The following is a 26670-nucleotide window of genomic DNA, read 5'->3' as shown; positions in this document are numbered from 1 at the left end:
TTATGAAAATCGAGCGTCCCCCGTAAAATATTACTTCATTTTTTTGTAATGGCTACGGAACCCTATTTTGGGCGTGTCCGACACGCTCTTGGCCGGTTTTTTTTAATGCGCAAGTTGTCTCCACGTGGTTTCTGGAATTTTACTATCAAGTTGCAAAAACTACAATCACCGTACAACGTCCCTTTCAAAGAGAGTTTACCTTGACACTGGCGAAATTGTCCTATTAATTACAGAAAAGCCATATCTTAAAATAGAAGAAGAAGGAGATACTAAAGGTCTCTCAATAGAACCGCAATTGGAACGTGTCTGGAACGGGATGACAAGCGCAGACGTGACACGCGATGGCGACGGTTGGTTACGGAACGTGCTTGTGGGCATAGTCTCATGCTTTTCGATACAAACAATATATTTTTGCCTGACACGTTGCTGGTACGGTCATGATATGATACGGTGTCATGTGTAGAGACCTAAAGAAGGATACATACCCACTAAAACACATATTTAATATTCAAGACTCTTAGTCAACTTTTGACTATTTAGTCGTTTATTTTGAACATCAATTTCTTACCTTACATCTAGTGAACACGAGCCTACTCTCCAAGTCAGCAACAGAGAGCAGAGGCTTGCCGTCGCCAGCCAAACCCATGAGCCCTGACCCAGCAGTCACGTCTTGGTAGGCATGCTATAAACAATAATAAGTCAGCAGGTCACCCTCAAAATATGTTATTAAGAACAAAGAAATGGCACGAGTATGACTATAGTTTCTGATCTGAGGTTGGTAGCGGAGAAACGAAGTAAAAATCATGATTATCATCATTAAAAAGATACACACATTGCTGCACATGTATAGGCTTACTATATAAATGGAAAACACGGCCGTTTATAATTAAGTCGTAAATTCCGTGAAAAAATACTCCTGATTCTAATAATTACTACATCTTCGGCCTCATTCGCACTTACTTATTAGGTGAAATAGAAGTAGCTGTCGAGTTTAAAATAAAATAAATGTAGCACTCACCTGCAACTGTTCCACGACGACCTGAAGCTGCTTTTTTTCCAGCTGGTCATAGGGACCAGCACCCGCGGACGCCGCCGCTGCCCGCATTAGCCTTAGCAGCTCTCTGAACTGTTCCAGGGGTTTGTGGATCAGCGATGTGATGTCTGGCCTCCGACGGGGAATGGGGGGACTCGTACAGAACCGGGAGAACGCACCGCTGGGGTCTTTTGATTTTTTTACCTGAATATAAATTCAATTTTTCAGTTACGCGCCATAGATGAATTGTGTGGAGCGGTGTCATATTACTGTTACCTACTGTAAAATTCTTGCTTATATTTTTTATATGTCATTTAATTTGGCACGACTATTTTAATGCATCGGCTCCAAAATTTTCGTTTGTCTATTTTTTCCGCTAAAAGGCTACACGAATTGGAATAAAGCTACACGAATTTTTAACTTTGAGAAAGCCACGTTTTAATTTTTGGGAATTTCCACGAGGGATTGGTAGAATCCTGAAATTTCGATGGTACTCATCATCATCAGCCGTAAGACGTCCACTGCTGAACAAAGGCCTCCCCCTCAAAACGCCACTATGAACGACAACTCGCCACTTGCATCCACCGGTTGCCCATATCTCTCACGATGTGTTCATCTTGTGGGAGGCCTGCCAACGCTTCGTCTTCCTATTCCTGATCGCCACTCGAGGACTCCCCCAATGATTATCTGTTCTTCAAGTGATGAAAACACTAATAGTAAGGCAGCAATATTTACCAAAACGCAGTCAGCTCGCTTCAATCCGAGGCAGTACTTTTTGTATAGACTCAGGAACACCGGCGCTTTCTGTAGATAGACGGCGACCACCGTCGAAGTCTGAATCTCTCCGTCATCTTGCACTACTTGATCTAGGATGTCTTCTGATAGTCTTAAAATCTGGACCACAATAATACATTTAGAAATTTTACCAGATAATTGTGTCGAAAGATAGCTTGGAAATAGTGTTGCGAGGTCCGACTGGATAGAAATCGGAACAGGTGGTAAAACAAATTGTGTGTCAGGGTTTTAGACCTGAGGCTTTATTGTCTGATGCACTTGGAATCATAATCGTTTTCAACACTTCTTTCTGTCACGCGGTATAAGACGAGGGTAGAAAAAGATCCAAATGTAGACCGCCCGTTGATGACCACGATCCTCAGTCATGAGGGAACGACTGGAATGGATGGAATGGAGAAAGAGATGGTGAATGCGATCTCGGACGTCAGCGCATTAGACAATACGGCCTCTGAAGCCGTGAAGAAATTCGGCTCTTTTTTATTCATTACACAAAATGAAAGTAGTAGTGTAGTGAGAGTTTTACCGACTTTAAATGGGAGGGTAAATACATAATATTCAGCGATTTTGCGACATTTTTTCCACATTTCCGTTTCTGCGAGTACCTATCATTAAAACAGATGATACTCAGGGTTTTTCTATGAAAACTAAAGACAAATAACGGTGCTAAATCTAGCGCGATCGAATTTCTTGCGACTTGTCCTGCCGTTGTGCTAATGACAATGACATTTAACCGACCGTTCAAAACGCTTGAATGTTCTGCTGGGATGCTTAAGAGCAGAAATCTTTACCTCTTCAATATTCTGGAACAGAAGCTGGTGGTCGTTTAGCGCGATTAGATCCGCTCTCTCCGCCAGCGGCGAGACGAACCTGACCAGCCCAAACTGAAGGCAGGTGGCGTAATGTTGTTCCCTGGCCACGACGGCTAGAAGGGCCCTCTTCCGGCTGTCCGCCGGGCCTGGGGCCTGGGGGTAGAGGGCCTATTGTCATTATAGGATGCCCTGATTTAATGGTATAACGGTTTATATATGTATATCAAGGAAACTGAATCACTGAATCACGTACCAGGGTGGAAACTTTTCATAATCAACTTCACTATGATTTCTTTGGCAGATGTACGGCATGGCAACATGACGTTAGTAGCGCAAAGGCACCTTGGTACGCGTTTCAGTTTCTTTGACTGTTCAAAATGTTAGTTAAATAACTGAAAATCTGAAAGTAGTTTCTTCAGAATCAAGAATAGAATCGATGAAACTATATCTCCACTTATTCCGAAGTTACGTATCCAATTTGCCGACTTCCCTTACCTACATTATTCTATCGACTAGAGGCTCTTTACCTTGGAGACCTGCTGCAGGTTGGTTAGGGTTCCGTAGCCAAAATGGCAAAAACGGAACCCTTATAGTTTAGCCATGTCTGTCTGTCTGTCTGTCTATCTGTCCGTCCGCGGCTTTGCTCAGGGACTATTAGTGCTAGAAAGCTGTAATTTTGCACGAATATATATGTAAACTATGCCGACAAAAACATACATTCAAAAATTCAAAAATAATTTTTTTTGGAGTACCTCCCATAGACGTAATAGGTCTCTTAAAACCATTAGGGGGTTGCTACAACGATTTTTCGATTTAGTGATTAGTTTGCAAATTATTCAACTTTAAAGTGCAAATTTTCATTAGAATCGAGCGCCCCCCCCCCCCTCTAAAATCTAAACCGGTGGATGGAAAAAATTGGAAAAATTCAAGATGGTAGTAAGTATATCAAACTTACAAGGAAAACTGTAACGGTTAAGTTTTCTTGAGAATCATTAGTAGTTTAAGAGTAAATAGCAGCCTAAGGTATAAAATATGTCTAAACTTGGAATATTCCGTACAAAATACGAAATCCTTAGAAAAATATTACTTATTTTTTCGTAATGGCTACGGAACCCTATTTCGGGCGTGTCCGACACGCTCTTGGCCGGTTTTTTTTTTCATTGAGCCCAGTCTAAAGCTACGCATGCGTACGCCGATTAGAGGTTTTAGCGAGGTTGCAAACTATTCAGATAATCTTAATACTGGCTGGTTTTCTATAAATTTGATTTTCTTCAACTGACACACTAAGTACAAATTACGAGCGTAAAGTCAAAAATTAAGAAAATTAGAATTACTGACTTATCAAAGCTTGCGAATAATTATTGAAATTATTATGGTAAAAATAAATGGAATAGACTCATTTAAAATAAAGAGGTTTTCAGTTATTTAGCTAAGACTTAGCTAGCTAAGGTCAGGATCAATAAAGTAAGTAAATGTATACGAATTCTTTATCAATTATCCCTGCGTTTCAAATAATTTGATTTGTATTAATTGTGTTTGCCATAGTTACATTTAAGCATCATTAACATTGGAGTATTTTAGTATAACAATTATTATTATTTAGCTTTGATATAATTTTATTATAGCCAAGATTTTAAGGCACCTGAAAATATTTTATCGTATACGTATCATTACGGTTTACTAATGTTTCGGCGAAAAACGTTTGGCAACTTAATTCATTTCTCAACTGTTTAATATTTCTGAAACTGTAAATATTTCAGGTTTTTTTATAAAACTAACCTAACCTAACCTAAAGGGTTCTACACGATGACCCTGAAATATTTACAGTTTTAGAGTTTGCGAAATGAAAAGTTGCGAAATGAACGGATACCTGCTGGTTAAAGCGTCTAAAATTATGCTATACAAAATATGTCCCATGATTAAAAATAACAAATTAATAATTAAACAAAATGGTTTTCGGACATGTGAAATTGGTAAACATGCATTTAGAGATAGCGAGTGTTACCAACCAATATCTCACACCAAATAGAACTAAAAACAAAGGAACACTAATTTAACTAACTGCTGCTACGAAACGCTAGCCCGTAATTGAGGTTAGAGTTGTTTCTCAATTCTCCAGAATTATTCTGTGGTTTTCTAGAAGTACTATACTAGAGCTCACTGGGTTTAGATACATGAAAACGTATTAACACTTTTCCAGGCCCGCTAATTTAGATATGCTCTTGCAAAATAAATCATAGTATTATACTGTTTACGTATGAGCGGTTAATTTAAAGACGAATAGTATTTTTATCAATTTCAATTGATTTTGTACCGTATTGTAAACCTAGTAAGGTCGAATATTTGTGTACATTTATGTGGTCGCTATATGGACTATGCCTAAAAAAGGGTTAAAAGGCTTTTCTACGTTTAATTTATACCGAGTAGGGCCTTGAACAGGAGCGAATAATTAAAATGTAGATCATATTCGTCAAACTGAACAACATTAGTTCAGCGACTTCTCGCTAATGTAAATAACTGCCATTTTGGGTTCACATAACTCTTAACTATATTTTTCACTTACGGACCTATAAAAAATATTTTCTGTATTTTGTTAATTCAAAGGGTGATGATGATATGACGAAAATAAAAAGTAAAACATAAAAGCAATAAATTTATTTGCACTAACACAAAAGAACATAAATTAGAAACAAAATAAATATAACAGGAACCAAAAATTTCAAGTACACGAGTAAAATAAATTAAAAATTAAAAAATATATGTTCACTAAAATAATGTACAAAACGCAGGTGTAGTTAAATTAAAAATAAAAGTAACACACAAATTATGGATTGCATAAGAAAAACAAATAAAACAACAAAATAGCTTAAGGCATAAACGTAACGATTCCCCATTGAAGTGACTTAAAACTAATATTAAAGAATTATAACACGGCGAATTACAAAAACATATGAATTTATAAAAAATATAAATCAATAATTTCCTAAGTGCCATGATATAATCTAATCTTAAATAATACAACTTTACAAAACACACGCATTAAGACTACAAAATTATAATTTATTAAATGGAATGTATGAAGTACCTACAAGTATACGACGTAAGCTTTATACAAATAAATTATAGTAAAACACTACTGTACAAAGTAACAAAATTAGAAGAACTAGCTAAAAAACCCCACACACAATCAAAGATACTACACTAGCACCGTTTTCCATATGAAAAAGAAATTTTATTTTCCAATTTATAAACTATAAATTCGTTCAAAATTCTAATAGTTGACTAGTACGCCATAAGAGAGACTCAAATTTACAAAATTTTATGATAAAAGACGAGGCAAATAAATTACAAATAGATGATTATCTTACAAATTATTATATTTCCAAACGTTTCAGAACAGAACATTAAAAGGAAGTAAATAGCTTTGAGAAAAATTATAAAATACTTAATGAAGATCGCATCAAGACACTAATGGAATATTCTGTTATCTATCTAATTTAAACATTGTTAGATTTCACAAACTTTTAGGTAAGCATAGGACGCTACGCTATTTTTGTTTATATCTTGCTCAATCATATCCAGACATAAAATAATATCTGATATTAAGATGGACACTGTGGTATTCTCATGCTAATAAGAACCAGAAATACTGATATATTTATGAGGCTCAGGATTTTTATTTTAAAAACTAGGAAAGACAGAGGCATCTCGCCTGATAATAATTAAGTTAAGACAAACAAAAGCGTCGTTATGTGAACGGCGCCTAGTCTCATTTCGTCTGGATTATTATATTGCTAGCTTGAATTAAAAGCCATATTAGACCCTTATTAATCATCATATACCATAGAACGATGAAGTTTATCAGATGCAAACTTAAAAAAGAAATAGCTAAATTCCATTAAGTCGCTTGAAGCGCAACAGTTATCGAAAGATCACGTTCTACTCTTACTTCAAGTCCTAGATATGTAGCGTGACCTAACTGTATAGGTTTCTAAGGATATAGCTAAACAGTTTTCAAGGAATCACTACTTCCATGGCTGTTCAAGATCTAAACTATAATTCCATTACCAACCTCCTTCGAGAACGTGACTTGGGGTAGCTGAAGTTTGCGTCTGTCCAGGGATTGGCTAGTTGATGAACAGGCTGTTGGAGGTCGTGCGACGGGCGCGGGCGACGCCGGGGCGACGACGCGGGGGGACCTCGGCGCGGGGGGAGGAGTGGATTCTGGGAAGGGGATTGTGACTTGAGCCAGGCGGGGACGTGCTCCCACCCCGTTCTGGGGTACTTTCCTAAAGGTTTCCAAGTTGAGAGTCTGGCCGGCTGATCTGTGGAAAGAGATGATTGAAGAGTTAAAAAATAAAATATAAGCTTTGTTATACTTTTTGTAGGTACAGAGTTAGTATTTCTTCGCAAGATGCTATCTACCAGTGGCATGGAGTCGACATTTCGCTATCGTTAAGTATTGGTAAAGAAATTGGATCGCGTTCGCGTACCAAGGTGGAGCCTCTGTCCAGATCTGATTATGAAAAGGTTCCATCCTGGTAGAACTACAAAGATATCCATACGGCACAAGTTACCAAAATATGTAAACACGACTTTAATTTTAAGGCATTAAGTCAATAAAGATCTGAACTGTAACAATCTTCTACCATGTCAATAAAAACGTGCCCACAAAAATCGTATGGAATAAACGCCCGAATAATGACCCAACCACTGTTCTCTTCTCACTCAAGTTAATTTAATCTCATGCTTACTTAACAAGCCCCCGCACTTCCTCCTCGTTAGACGTAACAACATTCTTGTTGCCGACAAAAACGATGTAGTCTCCGGCGCGGAGGCCCGCCCGCTCAGCGGAGCCGCCGGCGGCGACTCTCTCAACGCGCGGCGGCCGCGTCCACACCACCGTGAAGCCAAAGCCACCGCTGCTCGCGCGCGTGAGTCTGAAGAAGAGATAAAGTAAGTGACAGATATCGTGGACAATGGGTGCCAATTCACGTGATCCTAAACTGAGCTAAGGTTACTGGGCACTGGATAACACGTAGTCTCTTGGGTAAATAAATAATTAATCTATTTATTCCTTCAGTCATCAAAAAAAATGTTGTTAATCAAACAAAAATGACAATGATGTAGCACGTATAAGTTGTGAGAAGTGAGAGAAGTGAGAGCCCGAGAAAGTTTCGCACAGCTAGACGGCTTGTGGAACTGTAACTGTAACTAAGTAGTTATAATCTTCTGGCCCAATAGTTTTCTAATAATGACCGCCTTAACCAAGGAAGGTTCAGATTAAGGTGCACTAGAAGGGACTTTTTGCAATTTTCATAGGAGAATTGCATGTGAATGTGAAATCCCGGAATTTCAATTCAGCTGCTTGACCCCGTGGTTAGCGTGGGCAAAGCTCCGGGCTAAGGCTATTATTTTTTATGGTTTACGCTAAAATGGTGAATTTAAATCAAATTTGGGCACAGGTGACCTATGTGTACCTGGACAGTGTATACTGCTACTAAAACAGGACATTTTCAACTAGTTTCATTGCACTTCATTGAGTGTCAAGGACTTAGTCATACTTTCTAGTAGTAATAAAAGGCGGGACTTAATCTTGCTTCCTAGTGGGTGGTAGAGAAACGCGGGACTACTTAGTTTTACTTTGTAGTACATAGTAGTAGTAATAAAAGGCGGGACTTAGTCTTACTTCCTAGTAGTAGTGAAAGGCGTCCGCCCATTTCTCTGCGACTTCCTGGGCGCTGCTGCATCATCAGGCGGGTCCAGCTCCAAGTATCTTAAGAACAGGTGCTCGTCGGCCTCCCGTTGGAGAGCGGCAGCCACCGCTGTCTGCCCCGACGGACCGTTGAGATTTCCACCTGGAAAAAGGAGGGGTTAATTGAGGAGGGATTTTACACTTTTAATACGAGATCTGATTGATCATCAAGTGCAGACAATTATAGGCCCTTAAGTACCTACCCCAAAAATTTATGTAAAAAAAACATGTCTGCCTTAGTTCCATTGGCCGAGTTGATAGATCCTAGTACTTAATATTAAAAATGCGAAAATGATTGTGTGTGTGTGTGACACACAAACACGTGTGTATGTATGTATGTATGTATGTAAACTCTTTATTGTACAAAAGAAAATAAACAAAACACAATTGACAAACTTTGAGATACTTGTACAAAGGCGGACTTATCCCTTTAAGGGATCTCTACCAGTCAACCCTTGAGTAGATGAGAGGAGCAATCAGTTAGGGTCCGACAAAGAGTGTTTAAGAGAAAAAAATAAAATTGTGGAAGCTACTATACAGTCTTTTAAACAATATAATACATAAACTACAATATAAATAAATCAATAAACTACTATATATATATACGTGTGTTATTTATGCTGAATGAATTTCGATGAAATTTTATGCGGAGATAGCTGAATAGCTGAAATAACATTTGCTGGAATAAATCTTGAAATTTAAACAGCTGGGTTTAGTCATCAAATTTTGCGCAGTTCTTCTTAACACGTCAATGAAGACCATGATATTTTGGGATTTTCCGTAATTTTGTGAAATCCCAGAATTTCAATTTAACTACCGGATCAAGTAGTTAAGCCGCAGGTAGACTAGTATTTAATATTTACGTACCTTTGTCATTGCAATTCTCCTTCTCTTCTGTGCTAGTGTCTATGTTGTCGGTCGCCATTTTGTTTAGTTCTCTAGCGCATGCGGACGCCAGCGCACGCTGAAGGTAGAAAGAGCCGGCGACGTCGCTCTTAATTGCATCTTTTAGAGGGAACGAGACGCATCCTAAGAACTCGCTCCGTCTGCAACAAAACATCACCTTGTGTTATCTATCTGGTATCCTTTCATTTCGCCAAATTTTTTTTTTACATATGATTCTTTTCACAATTGTTTCATTTTTTTGTGTTGGGTGGGTCCCCTTAATGGCCAAAGACAGGTCCTTCCTTGCTTTTGTTCCTTAATTTTAATTTTTAAGAGATGGCGGCGTACAGTCCAGTAATTTTCATTATGGTCGAATGGAAGGAAGGACCCAGAGAGTGCCGGACTCTCACGGCTGCACGTCTTCAACTCCCTGAAGCTTCAATTGTTTCATTTAGCCAAATGCATCTTATACTGAAACTGTGAATTATTCAGGATTTCAAGACCATTGTGTTAAACCCCAGTGGATGAAATAAAAGTCGTTTGCTCAAATGAAACATTTGTGAAATTCATGTGAAACGAATAATTCATAAAAAATGTCTATTTACATATAAATGAATCCCGATTTTACTTGGTTATATTTTCAGAACGATTTTACCGAATCCAATCACCTTTTTTTAAGTTTTGTATTACTTCGGAAAAAAAAGAATGTTGCGCAAAATATTAGAAAATTGAAGAAAACTTGTAACGTTAATGAAGTAATCGTATGATGTAATTTTTGGAAATTTTTGGGGCATTCCGGACTTTTGGGTGAAATTAGTATGTGTAGGACAAAGTCGGGATTTACACATAGGCTACTTTTTATCCTGAAACTCCCACGGGATCGGGATAAAATCCCATAGTTTCAACCATTATCATGTCCCTATGATATTTGGTACTTAGTTTTTTTACGTAAACGTTAGCGAAATGTTTCCGAATTCCCACGGAAATTTTCGCGAAATCAAATTAACGGTCAATTACGCGGTTTAAATGAGCGAAGCTGCTTTTAAAAGCTGATGTAGGTATAATATATTATATTGTATTGTTTAATTTTCTTTGTCAAGACAAGTCATACCGTTTACCTTTCCTTGCCCGAATTTCACTTGCCATACCAACGTTTGCCATAAAATATATAGAACCGTTCTGTTCTCAGGATTTTTTAAAATGTCATCATATAGAATGCAGTAGGTTAGGTTAGGTTAGTTTAATATCAACTCTGAAGAAATCACTATTTCAGAAATAAATTGCTTTAAGGCAAATGAAAATTCTGGAAAACGATACATTCGGGCAAACGATAGAGAACCAAGTCATTACATTATAATACTTATGGGCATTATTGTTACATTCTTACTCATAAGAATAGGCCTGTCTCCAACAATGAAAGTCCTACGGCTGGCATGATGATGATGATGACGTTTTTAAAAGTCTTTAAAAGTTTATAAAGTAATTTTGCGCAGTAATTTAAAATTGAAATGTCTGTTGTAAAATTACAATATCATTTTCACATAGTTATCATATTTACAAATTAACATCACAAGAGATATCTTTTTCCAAATAAATACTCGTAAATACATTTTGCTTGTGTTGCAGAGCTAGCAGCTGATTTGGCAACAAATTTGTGTTCAATCTTAGGGCCTGCTTTACGACTCTCATTAGCTTTGACGTGATCTCTGTTTATTATTTCCGAAAAGACAAAGGCGGCATCACAAATATTCTATCAGCTGTTCCCTGCGGCTTCGACCCCGTTCCAGTCTTTTTTTTAAATGTGTTAAGCACAAACCTTGTCCTGCATGACAATACCGAACACAAAAAAAAAATTCGGTGCCTTCGTTATATTTAAAATATATGATAATAAGAAAGATAGATAGATTAAATGAATATTGATGGTAGCGTTTTACTTCAGAACGACTGTTTTCTTTTTTATATGACAGAAAACGTCGGAGCTAAAAATAGTACTAGGTTTGCGAAGCTGGGCCGGCCGGGCAGCTAGTTTGCGAAATGAAATATCAAATTTATCAGAAAGTATTATAATAGGTACTGAATGGATACGAATTATTCATTTTCGGAATATTAAACTTCTAAAAATAATTTTTGAGACAGAATCGCTCCGGAATTCTTTAAATGTGCCAGGTAGACCCCTTGTTATTATTGAAACAGTGTTAGCGGCATCCTTTTTATTATTCAAATAGCGGGGCTTTCATACTTCCGAAGTTCCCGTCTTTTATAACGAACACCCACTATTATATTAGTTTTGTAATCCAATACCAATCTTAACTCGATTGTATTGGGTTTAAAGTTGAAGTTATCCGTTTTTTGGCAGCAGAACCCTTACAAAGCTGTACTATAAGATTCAAGGATTCAAAAGAAGACTTGTAACTGATCAGATACCAATTTGAAGCGATTAGAGGCTTTTTAATAGTACCTAAGTAACACCTATAGTACCTTCACTCATTGTTTAATGTATAAAAAACATTATAGTAAATTTACCTAGTTAAAAAAAATCGTGAATGTGTAGCCAAAAAAAAATACTGGCCAAAACAAAAATCTAGTTAAAAAAATCTACAACCATCATTCGAATCAGTTTTTTGCAAATAACCTTAAATCATCGTATTCACAATGAAAAAGCGGTTATTTGACATAAGATTTGTTTATAAAATAACGTCACACAACAGCAGCAAATTAAGTTTTGTATAAATTTGAGTCACAAGAAGACTAACTACACAAAAAAAATATTTTTGTATTTCAATGTTTTCCACTTAATTTGTTTCGTATTATTAATTAATCAGTAGCATCAATGTGGATCAAATTAGAATACACGATTCTTAGCGCCATTTATATTTCCTAATTTTTTCGTTCTCGAAAAATCCTACATTTTCTTAGACTAACGTAATGTCGATAAAGGGATACTTTCGAATGCCATAATCTTATAAGTCATAATGTAATGTTTGTCATAATTATTGTTAGTCATATTTTTTCCCGCTGAAACCGTACGTTTTTCATAATTTTTTAAATGGTCACCTGTAGAACTCTATAGGTTAGGTTAGGTTTGTTTTATAACAATTCTGAAAAATAAATGGTTTCAGAGAAAAAAAGAGTTATGTTAAACATTACATTATGACTAACAATTTTCTACCAGTCGATATAGACCCGTCGATAAAACATTAATAAATACCTAGTCATTTACAAATTAGAATGAAAATAGTTAACGTTTTTCGCTGCAGTCGGGCAAGCAAATTGCAATTTTCTTATGATAATAAATAATGACATTTCCAGTGCAGCAACGCTAACGTTCATACCTACTACGCTATAAATATTTTCTATAGTGTTTGGGTGTTCTAAACATCGAGATCTGTATGGTGAGTTAGCCTGTTTTACCACTCTCTGATAAGTTTCCGATATCTATAAGATAACCTTGAAATCTCTGTTTATCAATAAAAAATAAGTTGTTAGTTAAGATATCAGGAACTTAGCAGAGCATGGTGACTCGTGCTCTCAAGCTTGTAAATAAACATAATGCTTTATTAGGAAAAATTTTAAGAATTGCGTGAACTTTTGTCAAAAATCTAACTAAAGGCAGTAAAAATAAATACAGTGTACCGGCCTGTTTCAGATAAATTTGTAACATTTATTTCATAGGTGTCTATGACGACGTCTCTATTTATTCGAACATAATAAACAGTCGCATCATATATACCGGTCTCAGAAAATATCAGCAACTTATGCGACACTGGTGAAACAGTCCCAGTATAAATTTGTAACTCAACAAAAGCGTTGCTGTGGAAAAATATCAATGCCTTTGACGGATTTTATTCACAGCAAACTACTTGGCGCAACTTGTATTCTTGAGATTATTTGCGATGAGAAACTTGCTACCTTTTTACTTCTCTCTAATAAACAGGGTTCAGTGTTTTCATTCCGCGCTGAGACTAAAGCGAACCATGGAGTCGGCATTAAGATTAAAATTCTATGCTTGCTCATAATTCACATTGTTTTTTTTTAATCCCAAAAAGCTTTTATTACCAACTAATAATATATTCAGTTTGACGAAAGTTCACATTGTAACTTCTAAATTATGTGGGTATTAATGAATATTGAAAGGGGCATAATAATTTCAGAAAGCTTTCTTTAAAAAAGCTTGTAGGTACAAAAAACTACGAAGCCAATATTTTGGATCCGAACAGACGAGAAACTAAATAGATTTGGTTTTGCGCAGTTAATTAATATTTCTTCTACTATTGTGTATACGATACAATAATGGGTAAAGCCAATATAGTGAGGTAAGCCGAAATAAATGTCAATTTCAAAGTAATATAAATTATTATAATCAACAAAATTACACATTCTTCAAATTTTTGTTGTTTTTGCCTCATTCTGATTATAAAGTTGTTAAGTGCCTTCATTCTATGATATGAATAATTAATTTCGCATTGCGTGTCTTGATATTATGAAAATCATTTTACTCTAGCTTTGCCTCGAGCAGCAGTGCTAGCGTCGTTGTGTTAATTTTTTGGTTCATCATTATGCTATATTTTTTTCTGGCATACAGTCTGCATGCTACTGACGTTTCCAAAATCACTTGCTTGTGTAGCACCGTATTTTCCTTGAGTGTCATCGTTATATTTGCAACTCGGTCTGTCTTACCATCACAATTAACTTCTAATACATCTTCACTGCATCATTTTTTTCTTTTATTAACTTTGTCACTTAAAATTCCTGGTATAGTCATTAAAATATTGTCAAAACTTGCCCCATTGAAGATTTTGACAGCACTTAAATAATTCTTATCAAAATAATGCGTGGTATACGGTAAAATTATCCCGGTTGAAGAGTTCAAAAACCCTTGTTATGTCTCGTGCCAAACGGTTTAGTTTTTCTTCAACGATTATTTCATTAAAACATTTGGCTTTACATTTATCGCTTTGTTCACCTCGACTCAATTCAATTTCTTTGTGTTTATAATCCGTCTCAATTTGCACGGCAGTAATTTCTCTGGCTTCATAATCCTCTCAAATAGGTAAATTGTTCACTAATTGGCATCTTCTAATTAGTATTTTTTGCAGAACGTTCTCAAAAGGTGTAATTGAAAATTATTCTTCTTTATTCTCTAAAGATGTTGTGGCAGTTTGTTAAACTTCTCTATGTAATTTCAAACCAACTAAATCATGGCCCACTTTTAAGCTTAAAAAGTAAACAGTGGCGATCTTATCGTTGCAAATTGATCTTTCAGGCACCCTTTTACAACAGAAAAAAGTATAAACCAAATCTCAGTAGTTCAGCAGGTTCAAATCAAACCAATGACTTTATTTACACCATGTACAGTAAGCAACAAAAATGTGAATACGGCCGAAGTGCTACAAATATGTATCCATGACTTTATTGCTTGAACATTAACGTCGTGTATACATATTTTTGCACTTTGGCTGTATTCATATTTTGCTGCTGACTGTACCAACTATAATGTATGTATATCTTACTTCCTACTCAATTCTTACAATTACAAAGTAATACGAAAGTTTGCCAGTGTATATTTGTCGCTTTTTCATGCTACGGCGGAATAGATTTGGATGAAATTTGGTATGTAGATAGCTGGACATCTATCTGTGACATCTATAGAATAAAACATAGGCTACTTTTTATTCAGATATTCCTACGGGATAGAGATAAAATCTCGAAATTAAAACCGCTGGGCTTTGAGTCATGAATTTTGTCATGATTGTTTTTAATGTAACGTCAATAAAAATCATGATTTCATTTTCGGAAATTCCCGCGGGAATTTTTATAAATCCCGAAATTTTAATTCAGTTGCTGGATTTAGTGATTTACGTGTGCGAAGCCGCGGGTAAGCACTAGTTGTTAGATATGGCTCAAAATTTGCAGAAAGGCTTTTAAAATCAAATCAAAAAATATTGAACCTGGCGGAGAAGGTAAAAAAAAAAACTACTTACCGTACTTTATTGGTAAATCACAAATTATATTGGCAACATTTAGGGGCTGTTTCACCATCCACTGATTAGTGTTAACTGACAGTTAAATGTGATGCCGTCTCCGTCTATTCGAACAAAACAAATAGAGACGGCATCACATTTAACCGTCACTTAACACTAATCAATGGATGGTGAAACAGCCCCTTATGCGATTACGACATTTTAAATGGTACACTCAGTGTAACGATGTATCTGTATACCTAGTGTCATCCACGAAGACGCGTGATTTTGTCAAAATTAGACATTATCAACATTGTAATAAGAACCACGGCACGCGTCATCGTGAATGACTCTACCTATATGAACGCAAGTGTTATCCGTGTTTACAAGAGTGTCTCTTTATCGACGCGAGTGACACTCGTCTGTTTAGGCCTTTTCATCACATTTGCTCGTAAACAGTGTCGTAACATGCAGGCTACCTTAGTTGCAACCCCCCCAAATAAAACCCTCGACCTTAATGTGCTTGTCATGAAACCCGTGGTCGGTAAATGAGTCATTGCGCGTACAAATTTTCTTGTCATGAAGCCCAAGGTCGGTAAATGAGTCCGTGCCCGTCAGGACCACATGCACACGCACGTTGCGGCGCATGCTGAGGGAGGGGGAGGGCAGCGCTGCCAAGAGCGCAGCCTAAGGTATCGCCAATATTTGTAACAATTATATTTCTTTTCTTTTAGAAATATAAAAATTTACTCGCAAATGTGATGAAAACCATTGTATGTCGCACGAGCAGTACTAGAATTACGAACATCGACTCATTAAAGATACTCACTCACGACTCATTATAGATATACTAATAGACTCTCGTTCGTAATTCCTTATTTACCGCCCTTAAGACACAATGTACTATTAAATTGCTTAGCCAAGTAAAGCTTTGAAAGTGACAGATTGGGCGCCGTAATTAAATGTTACCCTAAAATGGACACAAGTCTTGTCTAAAAACTAGTGTATTTATGGTACAATGTCGCAATGTTTTCACAGAGCTGGTTTAAAGGCAATCGCACTCCTTATAAGCTCAGAAGGAAACTAGCGCAAGTATTCGACGGATTAGTTATAAATAAATTACCAAATTGTCCATGATTTTATTGCTTGCATTTACCAGTGACTTCGAACGCGAAAAGCATTCGGTCTGGCAATTAGATAGTTTCTTGGGTAAAAAAATACTATTAAGTCTCAGTTACATTATCGGAAAACATTTTACCTTTTGTCAATCAAAAGAAAAACGACAGCAATGAAAAGCGTCAAAGTCCGGGAGCGGGCCTGTGACGGAACGCCGTGCTCGTGCTACAGTGAGGCACGGCGTGACGTTATGGAAGTTTAACCTCTTCACCGCCACAAAATAAACGAAATGACGTGCTCTGTACGCCACAGAAAAACCAGCGACAAATGAACATGATTTTTAATTCCATTGCAGAAGGATTAATTTCGAGTTGAATATTATAGATAACCGTGGCGTGTGACGCATTTCACGACTAAACGACTGGGGCGGTGAAGAGGTTAACGGGCCATATCTATCGTCAGAGTGCAGCACTAGCACAAAACCGTAAACCGTTTTTTGAGTATCTTAAACGCCATAATATCGTATTATTTCAATATTTTTTTATGGACTGTATCGTTACTATCGATGTAAAATATCGTTATATATACGACTATAAATGACTTTCTGCCAAGTTTCTTGCGGCGCATTCTTCTTGGCAATGATGGTCTTTCCGAAAGCGCTGGTAGTTTTAAAAAATGACGTGTAAAAGTGCCCATTGCGGCCTATTTACTGAATAAATGATTTTGATTTTTTTTGATTTTGATTTTTTTTTATATCATGATTTCTATTGGTTATTAAGGTCTTTGGTCACGATTTGTCATGGCGACAAAATATAAAGAGTTCTAGTGTCGCCCCTAGCGCAGAGCTTTGGCTAATATGCCCTATTGACAAAAGCAAAAATGTATGTCCAATATGTTGTGACAATCTAACTAACATATACTAATTAGAAATTTACAAGCAAGAATTAGGTCATCAGTGTCTTGGAGTGTCTTTGGAATTTTATTTAACCTGTTGAATGTTCCATTATAATTAACCGAAATCGAAAATACTGCGTTGTACTCATACTTAGTACTCGTATTCACACTTTTCATCCAAATCAAGTGGGGGGTTTCATCAGGTCCAGGTCCTTGTGCAAGGTCCGCCCGGATTGCTACCACCATCTTGCTCGCTAATCCTGCCGTGAAACAGCAGTGCTTGCACTGTTGTGTTTCGGCGTGGAGAGTAAGACAGCCGGTGAAATTACTGGCACTTGAGGTATCCCATCTTAGGCCTCTAGGTTGGCAACGCATCTGCAATCCCCCTGGTGTTGCAGGTGTCTATGAGCGGTGGTGATCTCTTATCATCAGGAGACCCACTTGCTCGTTTGCCATCCAGTTGAATAAAAATAAAAAAACTTCCAGCTGGTTTTGCGTAAAGCGTATCACACTTACAAACTTTCGTATTAATAAATAGCAACCATTAATTTTAAACACTTTCGTTCATTTAAAATTAAACGTGTATCTTTTGTTTCTGTTAATGTATTACTATAAGCACATAAGTTTTGCTTCATCTATCATCAAAATATTGAGTGTAAGAAGAAAAGTTAATGTTTAATATCTTCTCCAGTGTAAAAATGTCTTCAGAACATGACTGCCTATGTAGATAGCAATAGTGATGAGTTCAAAAATGTAATTTAGTGCAAACGAGTATAGAAACCTAATTTGTAACGTGAAGATTTTTTTTCATTAAATTCAAAGGTTAATCAATTTTCAAACCATGGTCGTCTATTGCCAAATTGATCTTACTTTCCATTGTTCTCATTTGATTTTTAAAAACGTATATATTGCACTCTCGTTATCTTCTTTCAAAACTGTCAGGTCTGTCATTGTCTCTTACTGCCTTCTCAAAAATCTTGTTCGAACTGGTAGTTGATTCTTTGACGTTTAAGGCTAAATTGTATAAAGATGTATTGACTTCGAGTTCGACAAAGTTGGCATCATTTTCTTCTTTTTCATCGGTGTCTTCGGTTTCCAGTCCATTCATTACTGTATTAACATTAATTATATACAAAACACAAAAATATAAAACGTGCAGGTCTCCTAAGGCAAGCTAAGCATGCAAGACCGTCGTTCAACGTCTCTTCGAGGTGCAGGACCATGCGTGACCAGAGGGGACACCAAGTTCACTTACGGCGGTGATTGTCACTCTTCTTCGCTCACTTTCTCCAGGATATTAGTGGGCAGGCTGTTCTTTCTGGCCCGATGGACAGGCGGATCCCATTCGGGAAGGCTATTTTTTCTGGAAAGCTGTAACCTGGCTTGGCGGTGTGAGCAATACTGTCTTGGAGGGGGAGGAGGGTCTTCTCGCCGAGTTTGACTGAGCCCTGCGACGGTTTGGGACACGAATGACATCCCCTTTTTTTAAGAAGGCTGAAAGAGACGCCTTGCTTTTTAACTGGGTTATTTTATTCGAAAAATCTTAATTTCTTTAGGACATTTGTTTTGGGGACGGTAAACTTAAATTGCTAACTTATATTGTTCAGGTTTTCGCATGTTTTGAACCAATCCGTCGTCCTTTGTCAAAGCTTGTTTATATGGATAGTCAAACGATATTTCACGACCACGGATTAATCCCAAAATATGTCGGGGATAACTCAGCCGCAAATAAATAAGTGATATTGGAGTTTCACTGCGGTTTTAATAATAAAAAATGGTGCTGTTAGGGTGGTAGGTAACTATTAACAGATCTTAATAGTCAAATGCCTAATTTTAAAAATTAGGTTAGGTCAAGTAACTTAAAAACTGGTACAGTCAAGGGCATAGATATCGACACGGCCAAAGTTGCAGAAATATGTATACACGGCCTTAATATTAAGAGCATAAAGTCGTGTATAGATATTTTTGTAACTTTGGACGTGTTGATATCTTGTCAATGGTGTCAATTAAGAGTAAGTATATTTTTGATTTTATTTGTGATTATTATTTGATTTGATGATTATTATTTGTGATTTTATTAAAAGATAAACTTTTATTTTAACCTTTTTGTTTCGAAGTTTAATCTTAATTTTACCCTATTGCAAGGAGAGGTATTGTTTTTTGTTGTACCCTATTGAAACTAATTACTTAATTATTTTTAACATTCGAGTAGGTCTTTTACTGTATTTTACGTGATTATAATGATAACATACAAATATTCAAGTGTATGTTCAATTTTGACAATATTAAATAGGTACATAAGGGTCGAATATATACTCTTTTTTGATTTTTGAAGTCGGTTAAAAAAGATTAAATTCCATGGGTGCTTATTTCAATATACCTAAACTTAAAAACACAAAACACGCGTGCGCATTTAGAGCAAGGGCAAAAAAGTGATGACATCGATTCTGGAATGAAATAAGTACACGCGATAGCGTTCTAACATCCTGTTTACTGAACAACTCAATAACCATTCTTTCTTTACTTTTTATTCATGACTAGCTTTTGCCCGCGACTTCGTCCGCGTGGAATAGTAACTTTGGGAAGTATTTTATTTATTTAGGATACCTATTTTGCCAATAATAGCACATAGAAACTTCTACGTTTTACTGAAAATAATATACTTAAAAACATTGCTATAAATATAAACTTTTTTTTGTTCTTCCATCCATCCATTCATCCATCCATGTTCTTTAGTAAAACATAAATATATACCCTGCCAACACAAAAGGAGTACTTAATTCTTCATAGTGGACTCTTGACACCTTACGTCCTTTATTGTAAGTTAGGAGGGTAGGATTATAATTAAGACGGCATTTTTACTAAGCATAGCTATACATATTTCCGATAAATATACTCATAGTATTTGTTTGGATTCCTTAAGAAATTTCATCCCATATTTTCAAGTAATAAATAGGTAAAATTTTGAAAGCGCCGGAAAAAATGCTTTTTAGGGTTCCGTAGCTCAAAAGGAATAAATGGAACCCTTATAGGATCACTTTGCTGTCCGTCCGTCCGTCTGTCGTCAAGACCCTTTATCTCGTAAACGCGCGGAGTATCGGTATCGAGTTGAAATTGAAACCCTAAACTCAGGTCAATAGTCCCGAAAGCTGTGAAAAAATCAAACTTCTAGGTAAGTCAAGGCAATCAAAAGCTACAGTCATTAAAAGGTGTTTCCATGTAAATCGCCTTAACAGAAAAAGTAATAGGGTACTACCGGCTATCCTGGAAACTTGGAATTTTGCATAAAGAGCTCTTATAGTAGCACAATAAAAAATAAAAATCTGAAAATTATAATTTTTCATGTCTGACTGTTGCTAACACTGCATCATCCCCCCTGCTATCATCCCCTCTGCTAACATCACCTCACAGGTAAAATTTTCAAAAACGTGCCATGCGTGCGTGCCGTTTCACGTGCCGAAAATGCCAAGTTTCATAAAGAACCATCGATTTATCTTCGACAATGACGATCTTCCATATAAACTTTCATCCCCTATTTCACCCCCTCACAGGAAGAATTAAAAAAAAACCGCGCGAATAAATATCTATGTATCTCTTATCACGTGCCTAAATGCCAAGTTTCATAGAGATCCATCGACATATCTTCAACAATGATGATCTTCCATATAAACTTTCATCCCCTATTTCACCCCCTCAAAGGAAGAGTTTAAAAAACGCGCGAAAAAATATCTATTTACTTCTTATCACGTGTCGAAATGGCAAGTTTAATAAAGATTCATCGACTTGTCTTCGATAATGACGACCTTCCATATAAACTTTCATCCCCTATTTCACCTAACAGATCGAATTTTAACAAAAGCTCAAACAAATTTTAGATTTATTTCTTATTAAGTGCCGAAATGCAAAGTTTCATGGTTTTATCTTCGACAGCGACGAACTTCCACCTTATAAACTTTCACCCCCTATTTCAACCCCTTAAAGCCTTTATTTCGCGATAAAAGATAGCCTATGTTCTTTCCCAAGGTCTATTCTATCTCTGTACCAAATTTCATCAAAATCGGTTCAGCGGTTTAGGCGTGAAAGCGTAACAGACAGACAGACAGACAGACAGACAGACAGAGTTACTTTCGCATTTATAATATTAGTATGGATGGATTAAGTGCCGAAATGCAAAGTTTCATGGTTTTATCTTCGACAGCGACGAACTTCCACCTTATAAACTTTCACCCCCTATTTCAACCCCTTAAAGCCTTTATTTCGCGATAAAAGATAGCCTATGTTCTTTCCCAAGGTCTATTCTATCTCTGTACCAAATTTCATCAAAATCGGTTCAGCGGTTTAGGCGTGAAAGCGTAACAGACAGACAGACAGACAGACAGACAGAGTTACTTTCGCATTTATAATATTAGTATGGATAGTATGGATTATCGATCACCGGTTATTTTTACTGTTACTAACCCTTAGCAAAATTCGACAGCGTTGCCAACAAAGCGGGGCGTTTTGTCGCCACTTTTAGTAGCCTAAATAAACGAAATTCAGTTTAAGCTTCCAATGCAACCCTTTAATCACTTCTACAGAAAGGTTATCTTCGGAAGCTTATTAGCGATAATGCTGCCGGTTGTTCACCTGTGCTTTTTTAATTTTAGATTCAAGTTAAAGTCAAAATATCTTCACTCAATGTAGGCTATAACAAGCATTTATGAATGTCAAAAAATCTACCACCAGCTCGGAAAAACCTCTGCTGAGAAGAATCCGGCAGGAAACTCAACGAGATATACTTTTTTAACAGATTTACAATGTTATTTTATGATATCTATACACCACAAGTTTTTAACACGACTACATTATTTTAATATAGTACCTACATTTACGGACTGTATCAATATATTATTATTACAATAAAAAGACACTGACAACTCAAAAGTGCCATAACACTGCCGATCTTAGCTTAGCTGCTTCTTCTAAATTGCAATGAACCAGCAGTTTAAAAAAAATAATAGTGGCCAGTTCTGGCAAATAGCCAAAATGGCGAAAATTGCTGACGTTGGGAACACTGAAAATCGATTATCAGGTTATTTTAAGAGCTCGTGAATAGGCAATTACGTCGATATAGATATAGGTTATAAGCTCCGGTTTCTTATAACTTATAAAGTTAGCTGCCGTAAGCTCGCTCCAAGTTCAACCTAGTCTTAAAAACATAATTAACCCTAAGTAACAGAGAGAAGTTGAAAAAGTTCCGACATTGTTATTTCAAAGTATAATATAACAAATATAGCTAAAAACTACCTACAGGGAATTAGATTCCATTTAAAAAAACCGTATCGAAATCGGTCCATCCGTTTGAGAGCTACGATGCCACTGACAGTTATTGGCGTCAAACTTAAAACTAAAACACCTGTCTTTGTGGTTTTTTTTTCAATTAATATACGACTAACGAAACGAAACGTAAAAATGTTGTTGCGTTGTGTTTCAAATGAATCTCTCATTCATTAAATCAATTTTTTTTTCTACTTTTCTTTGAGTCTTCTACGCAAAATTTTCTTCAGCCAGTGCTACAGTCATTACTTATAACTGTAACTTTTTAAAACGGCGACATTTTTCTCGAAAACCCAAACCCAAGGGAAATAACGAGACCTCAGAATTTTACCGTAGGTATGCATTTAAGGTCGCCATTTTAATTTACATAAATGACAGTTAGATGAGTCGCAGCCGACTGCGTTAGTGGACGTAAATAGACATAAAGCAACCAAGTTGTCACTACGCCAACATCACTGGCAACATTAGCAATTCAAATTTTAATACCTGGTAGCACTGGTGTTTCCGTTGTACAATTTTGAAATAAGAATTTAAGAATTTTTCTCCAGCCGTGGCCGTACGGTTCCGTTTATAATTGCCAGTTTAAAAATGGATGGCGCGTTCGGTTTTTGCTTGTTAATTGATTTGCATTCGACTAATGAATCGTGAATCGTGGCTTTACTTATATATCGCTATCTTTTTAAAATAAAAAATTGTCTCAAAAATGTGCAATGTAGTGTTTTCAGGAAAGAGCGTTTTTTTTAACTCATATTTTAACGTAGGGGCTGTTTCACCATCCATTGATTAGTGTTAACTGACGGGTAAATGTGATGCCGTCTCTATTTGTTTTGTTCGAATAGACGGAGACGGCATCACATTTAACCGTCAGTTAACACTAATCAATGGATGGTGAAACAGCCCCTTGTTAAATAGGTAAATTTATTTTTGAAATATTGTTATTTCGCAGTTTTATAAATTTGCTTTGCATAGATATTAGGTAGAATGTTTTGATGCAGAAATTGGTTGGTTGAGACTAACATCGTTGTACTGCTATTGATACATAGTAATTATATTTGTAATTAACCATTACATTTTGGTGAAAGAAAACATTGTGAGGGACGTCCATACACCTGTGCAAGGACACTAGCTGCCCAAGTTTTTACATACTGCGAGGAGGCCTGTGGGACTCATGTACACGAGTACATGTCGAAAATACAAACTGAGACATGGATGAGAGCGGAACATAGATGTCGCTAGTGCTGCTGCATAAGTAGCGTAGTAGAAATAAGCAACCTGAGATACGTATGCATAGGAAAAATTCGTGTCTAGATTCCTGTCCAGCGGTGGTGTAGGGGTTATAGCACGCAGCACGGATTGCTGAGGACCTGGGTTCGATTCCCAGCGCTGGTCTCTTTTTCTGGTTTTTCCGTGCATCCATGTCTCAGTTTGTATTTTCGTGATGGATAATTGTTGTGCGCGTATCAACGTCAAGTCAGTGGACGCGTGGAAGTGGGTAGTGGAAACTCATGAAAGACCTTATTCAGATAATAATAATAATAATAAAAAATCTTTATTCAATAAGACAAAATTGCACAAGAGAGGAATTAACAATTACAAAGAAAAGACAACTTAGGTTAAACATAGCACAATTAAAAAAGTTGAATCCTGACTCACAAACTAGGCAAGGCCCGTATCTTGCAATCAGTGTTCGTCACGTATGCGAGCTAATAGAGTAAACTACGTTATCCAAGTAGCTACTAATGTAAACTGAAACTTTTTATTAAGAAAGGAAAAATTAATAATTAATAAAATTATGTGTTGTGTTTGTGTGTGTGTGTGTGTGGTGTGTGTTGTGTGAGAGTGGTGTGTGTGTAAGTGTGAGTGCGCGTGTGAGTGTGTTCTTGGGGTTACGTCAATGAACATTACACGAGGGGCGGAAAGTTCGTGCTTAACGCCCTAAGAAACCGGCACAAGTAAAACAAGTTGAGGGGCAAATGCTGGCACGCGGAAAGCGAACTCTATGACGTCACGCTGTACGGAAATGAAAGGTTGTTTTGAACTAGCTGCCGATTCGTTTATTGTTACCGCGGGTACTATGCATGTTCCGGGTAAAACTCAGCGATGTTCTTCTCAGGGTTTTTAGGCTAAATTTCACTTCTATCAAAAACTGGTTCTGTGGTTTAAGCCCGAAGACGTAACAGATATACAGACAGACAGAGTTATTTTCTAATTTATAATGTTAAGTAACTGGTTTATGCAACCAATTTGTGTTCATTCAGCTCCTCCACGTCCACGCTTTAAAAACACAAACATCACAATCTCCGGTTAAGTTCGAAACCGTCCTTCAAAACTACCTTGATTTTTATTTATTTACTGTCAAGGCTTGTTTAAAAAAAAAAAAAGTTTGTTTTGAAGGACGGTTAAAAATATTATTAATAATTTGTGGGTAGTTTTGTTTTGTTTCATAAAACGTATGTGGGTACTTGGGGAGTTACAGTGACAAGTTAAAACGGTGGTTGTGGTTCGTTATTTTAACAACTGGTAGCATGGTGTACGGTTGTGTCACTCTGAAGATGAGCTCTGGTTGAGTTCGAAACGCGTCAGTGTAGTGTGATTTGTGTGTGTGTTCTTACAGTGTGGAGGTGGAGGAACTGCATGAACACGCATATTTTGCATAAGCTTAGCTATCGTAAGGTCGCGGGTGAGCAAGGAAATTATTTTAGTTCATTGATATGGACCTCCGCAAAGTAACGCCTGATTCAATAAATTACTTTAACTTTATTCCATAAAATATTCTGTTTTACAGATTATTTGCAATAATGTCGAAAACCGAAATTAGAGAGCAGCACTATTTGTATTATGCTGGTCACATTATTTTTAAATTTTTAATAAATACAAACTCACAAACTCACAAACTCAAACTCACAACATTTATTGACAAGAAAAACACACTACATCACAACAAAAACACAGTAAAAACATAAATAGGAGAAGAGAGGAAAATAAGAGATATTGTGCTGTAGTGTGATGCCAAAAGGACTCAGCTCAGCATATGCCGTAGCCTGAAACCGCAGAGCTGCAGCGCTGGTTTTCAGCTGAACCCCGGTGAGTGTGCACCCACGCACAATACAGTATAGGTTTTATAAAAAAGTTCTGTGAAGCTCCTATCCTTTGCAATTATATCAAAAGTTGTAATACCGATCATTAAACACCCCTGCTCGATGGGTTAATGTAATCCAACTTGCGCGATTTTTCTTGCCAGTCTAAACTGGGCTTTAGTTTTGAAATATTCTGTTCCCCCAGAATAACATGTCTTAGTAAAATGGTTTTTATTGCGTCGGAAAAATAGGTCAAACTTGTATAATTTGGGGAAGGGCGTATAGCAAGGCATTAGTTGGGGGAAATGAAGTAGCTAAGAAGTTCACGTTGAATCCGCTAGATGGCGCTTTTTAAGTACAGCTCGCTCGCGTTCGACCGAAAGTAATATTCTACTTATAGTTTGGGGTAGATTATAAGATACCTAATATTGGACACGTGCTTATACTTTTCTTTGGTCAATCAAGCAAAAAATTACAAAGGTGAAGCGCGTTTAAGAGCGTTTATAACTGCTGAGCTGCAACGTTGCATTTTTGTTAGTTTTTCTCGATTATTCTATAAAATTTAATGAAAATTAAAAATGTGGTCTGATAGAACTGTTCTTAATATGTAAGTTAATGTGTATACTCCGATAATTATTCGTGATTAGACTTCTATTTTCTTTAAAAACCGTTAATAAAAATTTGTTCGTTTTTAAAGAATATAAAAGTCTATCATGAATAATTATTGCAGTAGAAACATTAACTAACTTATATATTAAAAACAGTTCTAAAAGACCACATTTTTAATTTTCATTAATTTTTTTGTGGAATAATCGAGAAAAACTAACAAAAATGCAACGTTGCGAGCTAAGCAGGTATAAACGCTCAAAAGTTCGGAAGTGGGGAGCCTGTGACGTCACATACTAAGGTCGCGCATCGTGACGTCACGCGAAATTTAACCGGCCATATCTTCACATCTTTTTGTTTCCTCACTATGTTTTCGCTACAGGTCATGGTAAATTTCAAATGTAGTTTCACACATACGAAAAAC

At 36.6% G+C, this 26670-nt stretch overlaps 1 protein-coding gene across 2 annotated transcripts in view; it reads right to left on the bottom strand.

The window, feature by feature from the left end:
• Positions 1-18689, bottom strand: part of LOC141438830 (uncharacterized) — a 40844-nt gene extending 22155 nt beyond the window's left edge. The window contains exons 1-9 of one of the 2 annotated variants that reach the window (XM_074102887.1): positions 18503-18689; positions 9260-9438; positions 8327-8495; positions 7392-7577; positions 6710-6962; positions 2617-2805; positions 1769-1927; positions 1019-1237; positions 569-682 (exon numbers count right to left, since the gene is read on the bottom strand). In XM_074102887.1, the coding sequence (XP_073958988.1) occupies positions 569-682; positions 1019-1237; positions 1769-1927; positions 2617-2805; positions 6710-6962; positions 7392-7577; positions 8327-8495; positions 9260-9317 (1347 nt within the window). In that variant the 5' untranslated portion in view covers positions 9318-9438; positions 18503-18689. The remainder of the gene's footprint in view (positions 1-568; positions 683-1018; positions 1238-1768; positions 1928-2616; positions 2806-6709; positions 6963-7391; positions 7578-8326; positions 8496-9259; positions 9439-18502) is intronic. The other variant, XM_074102957.1, reaches the window with a different exon arrangement.
• Positions 18690-26670: the final 7981 nt, after the last annotated feature.

Source organism: Choristoneura fumiferana, chromosome Z (assembly GCF_025370935.1).
Source record: "Choristoneura fumiferana chromosome Z, NRCan_CFum_1, whole genome shotgun sequence".
Lineage (NCBI taxonomy): Eukaryota > Metazoa > Arthropoda > Insecta > Lepidoptera > Tortricidae > Choristoneura > Choristoneura fumiferana.
This window is presented reverse-complemented; position numbering and strand designations above follow the sequence as displayed.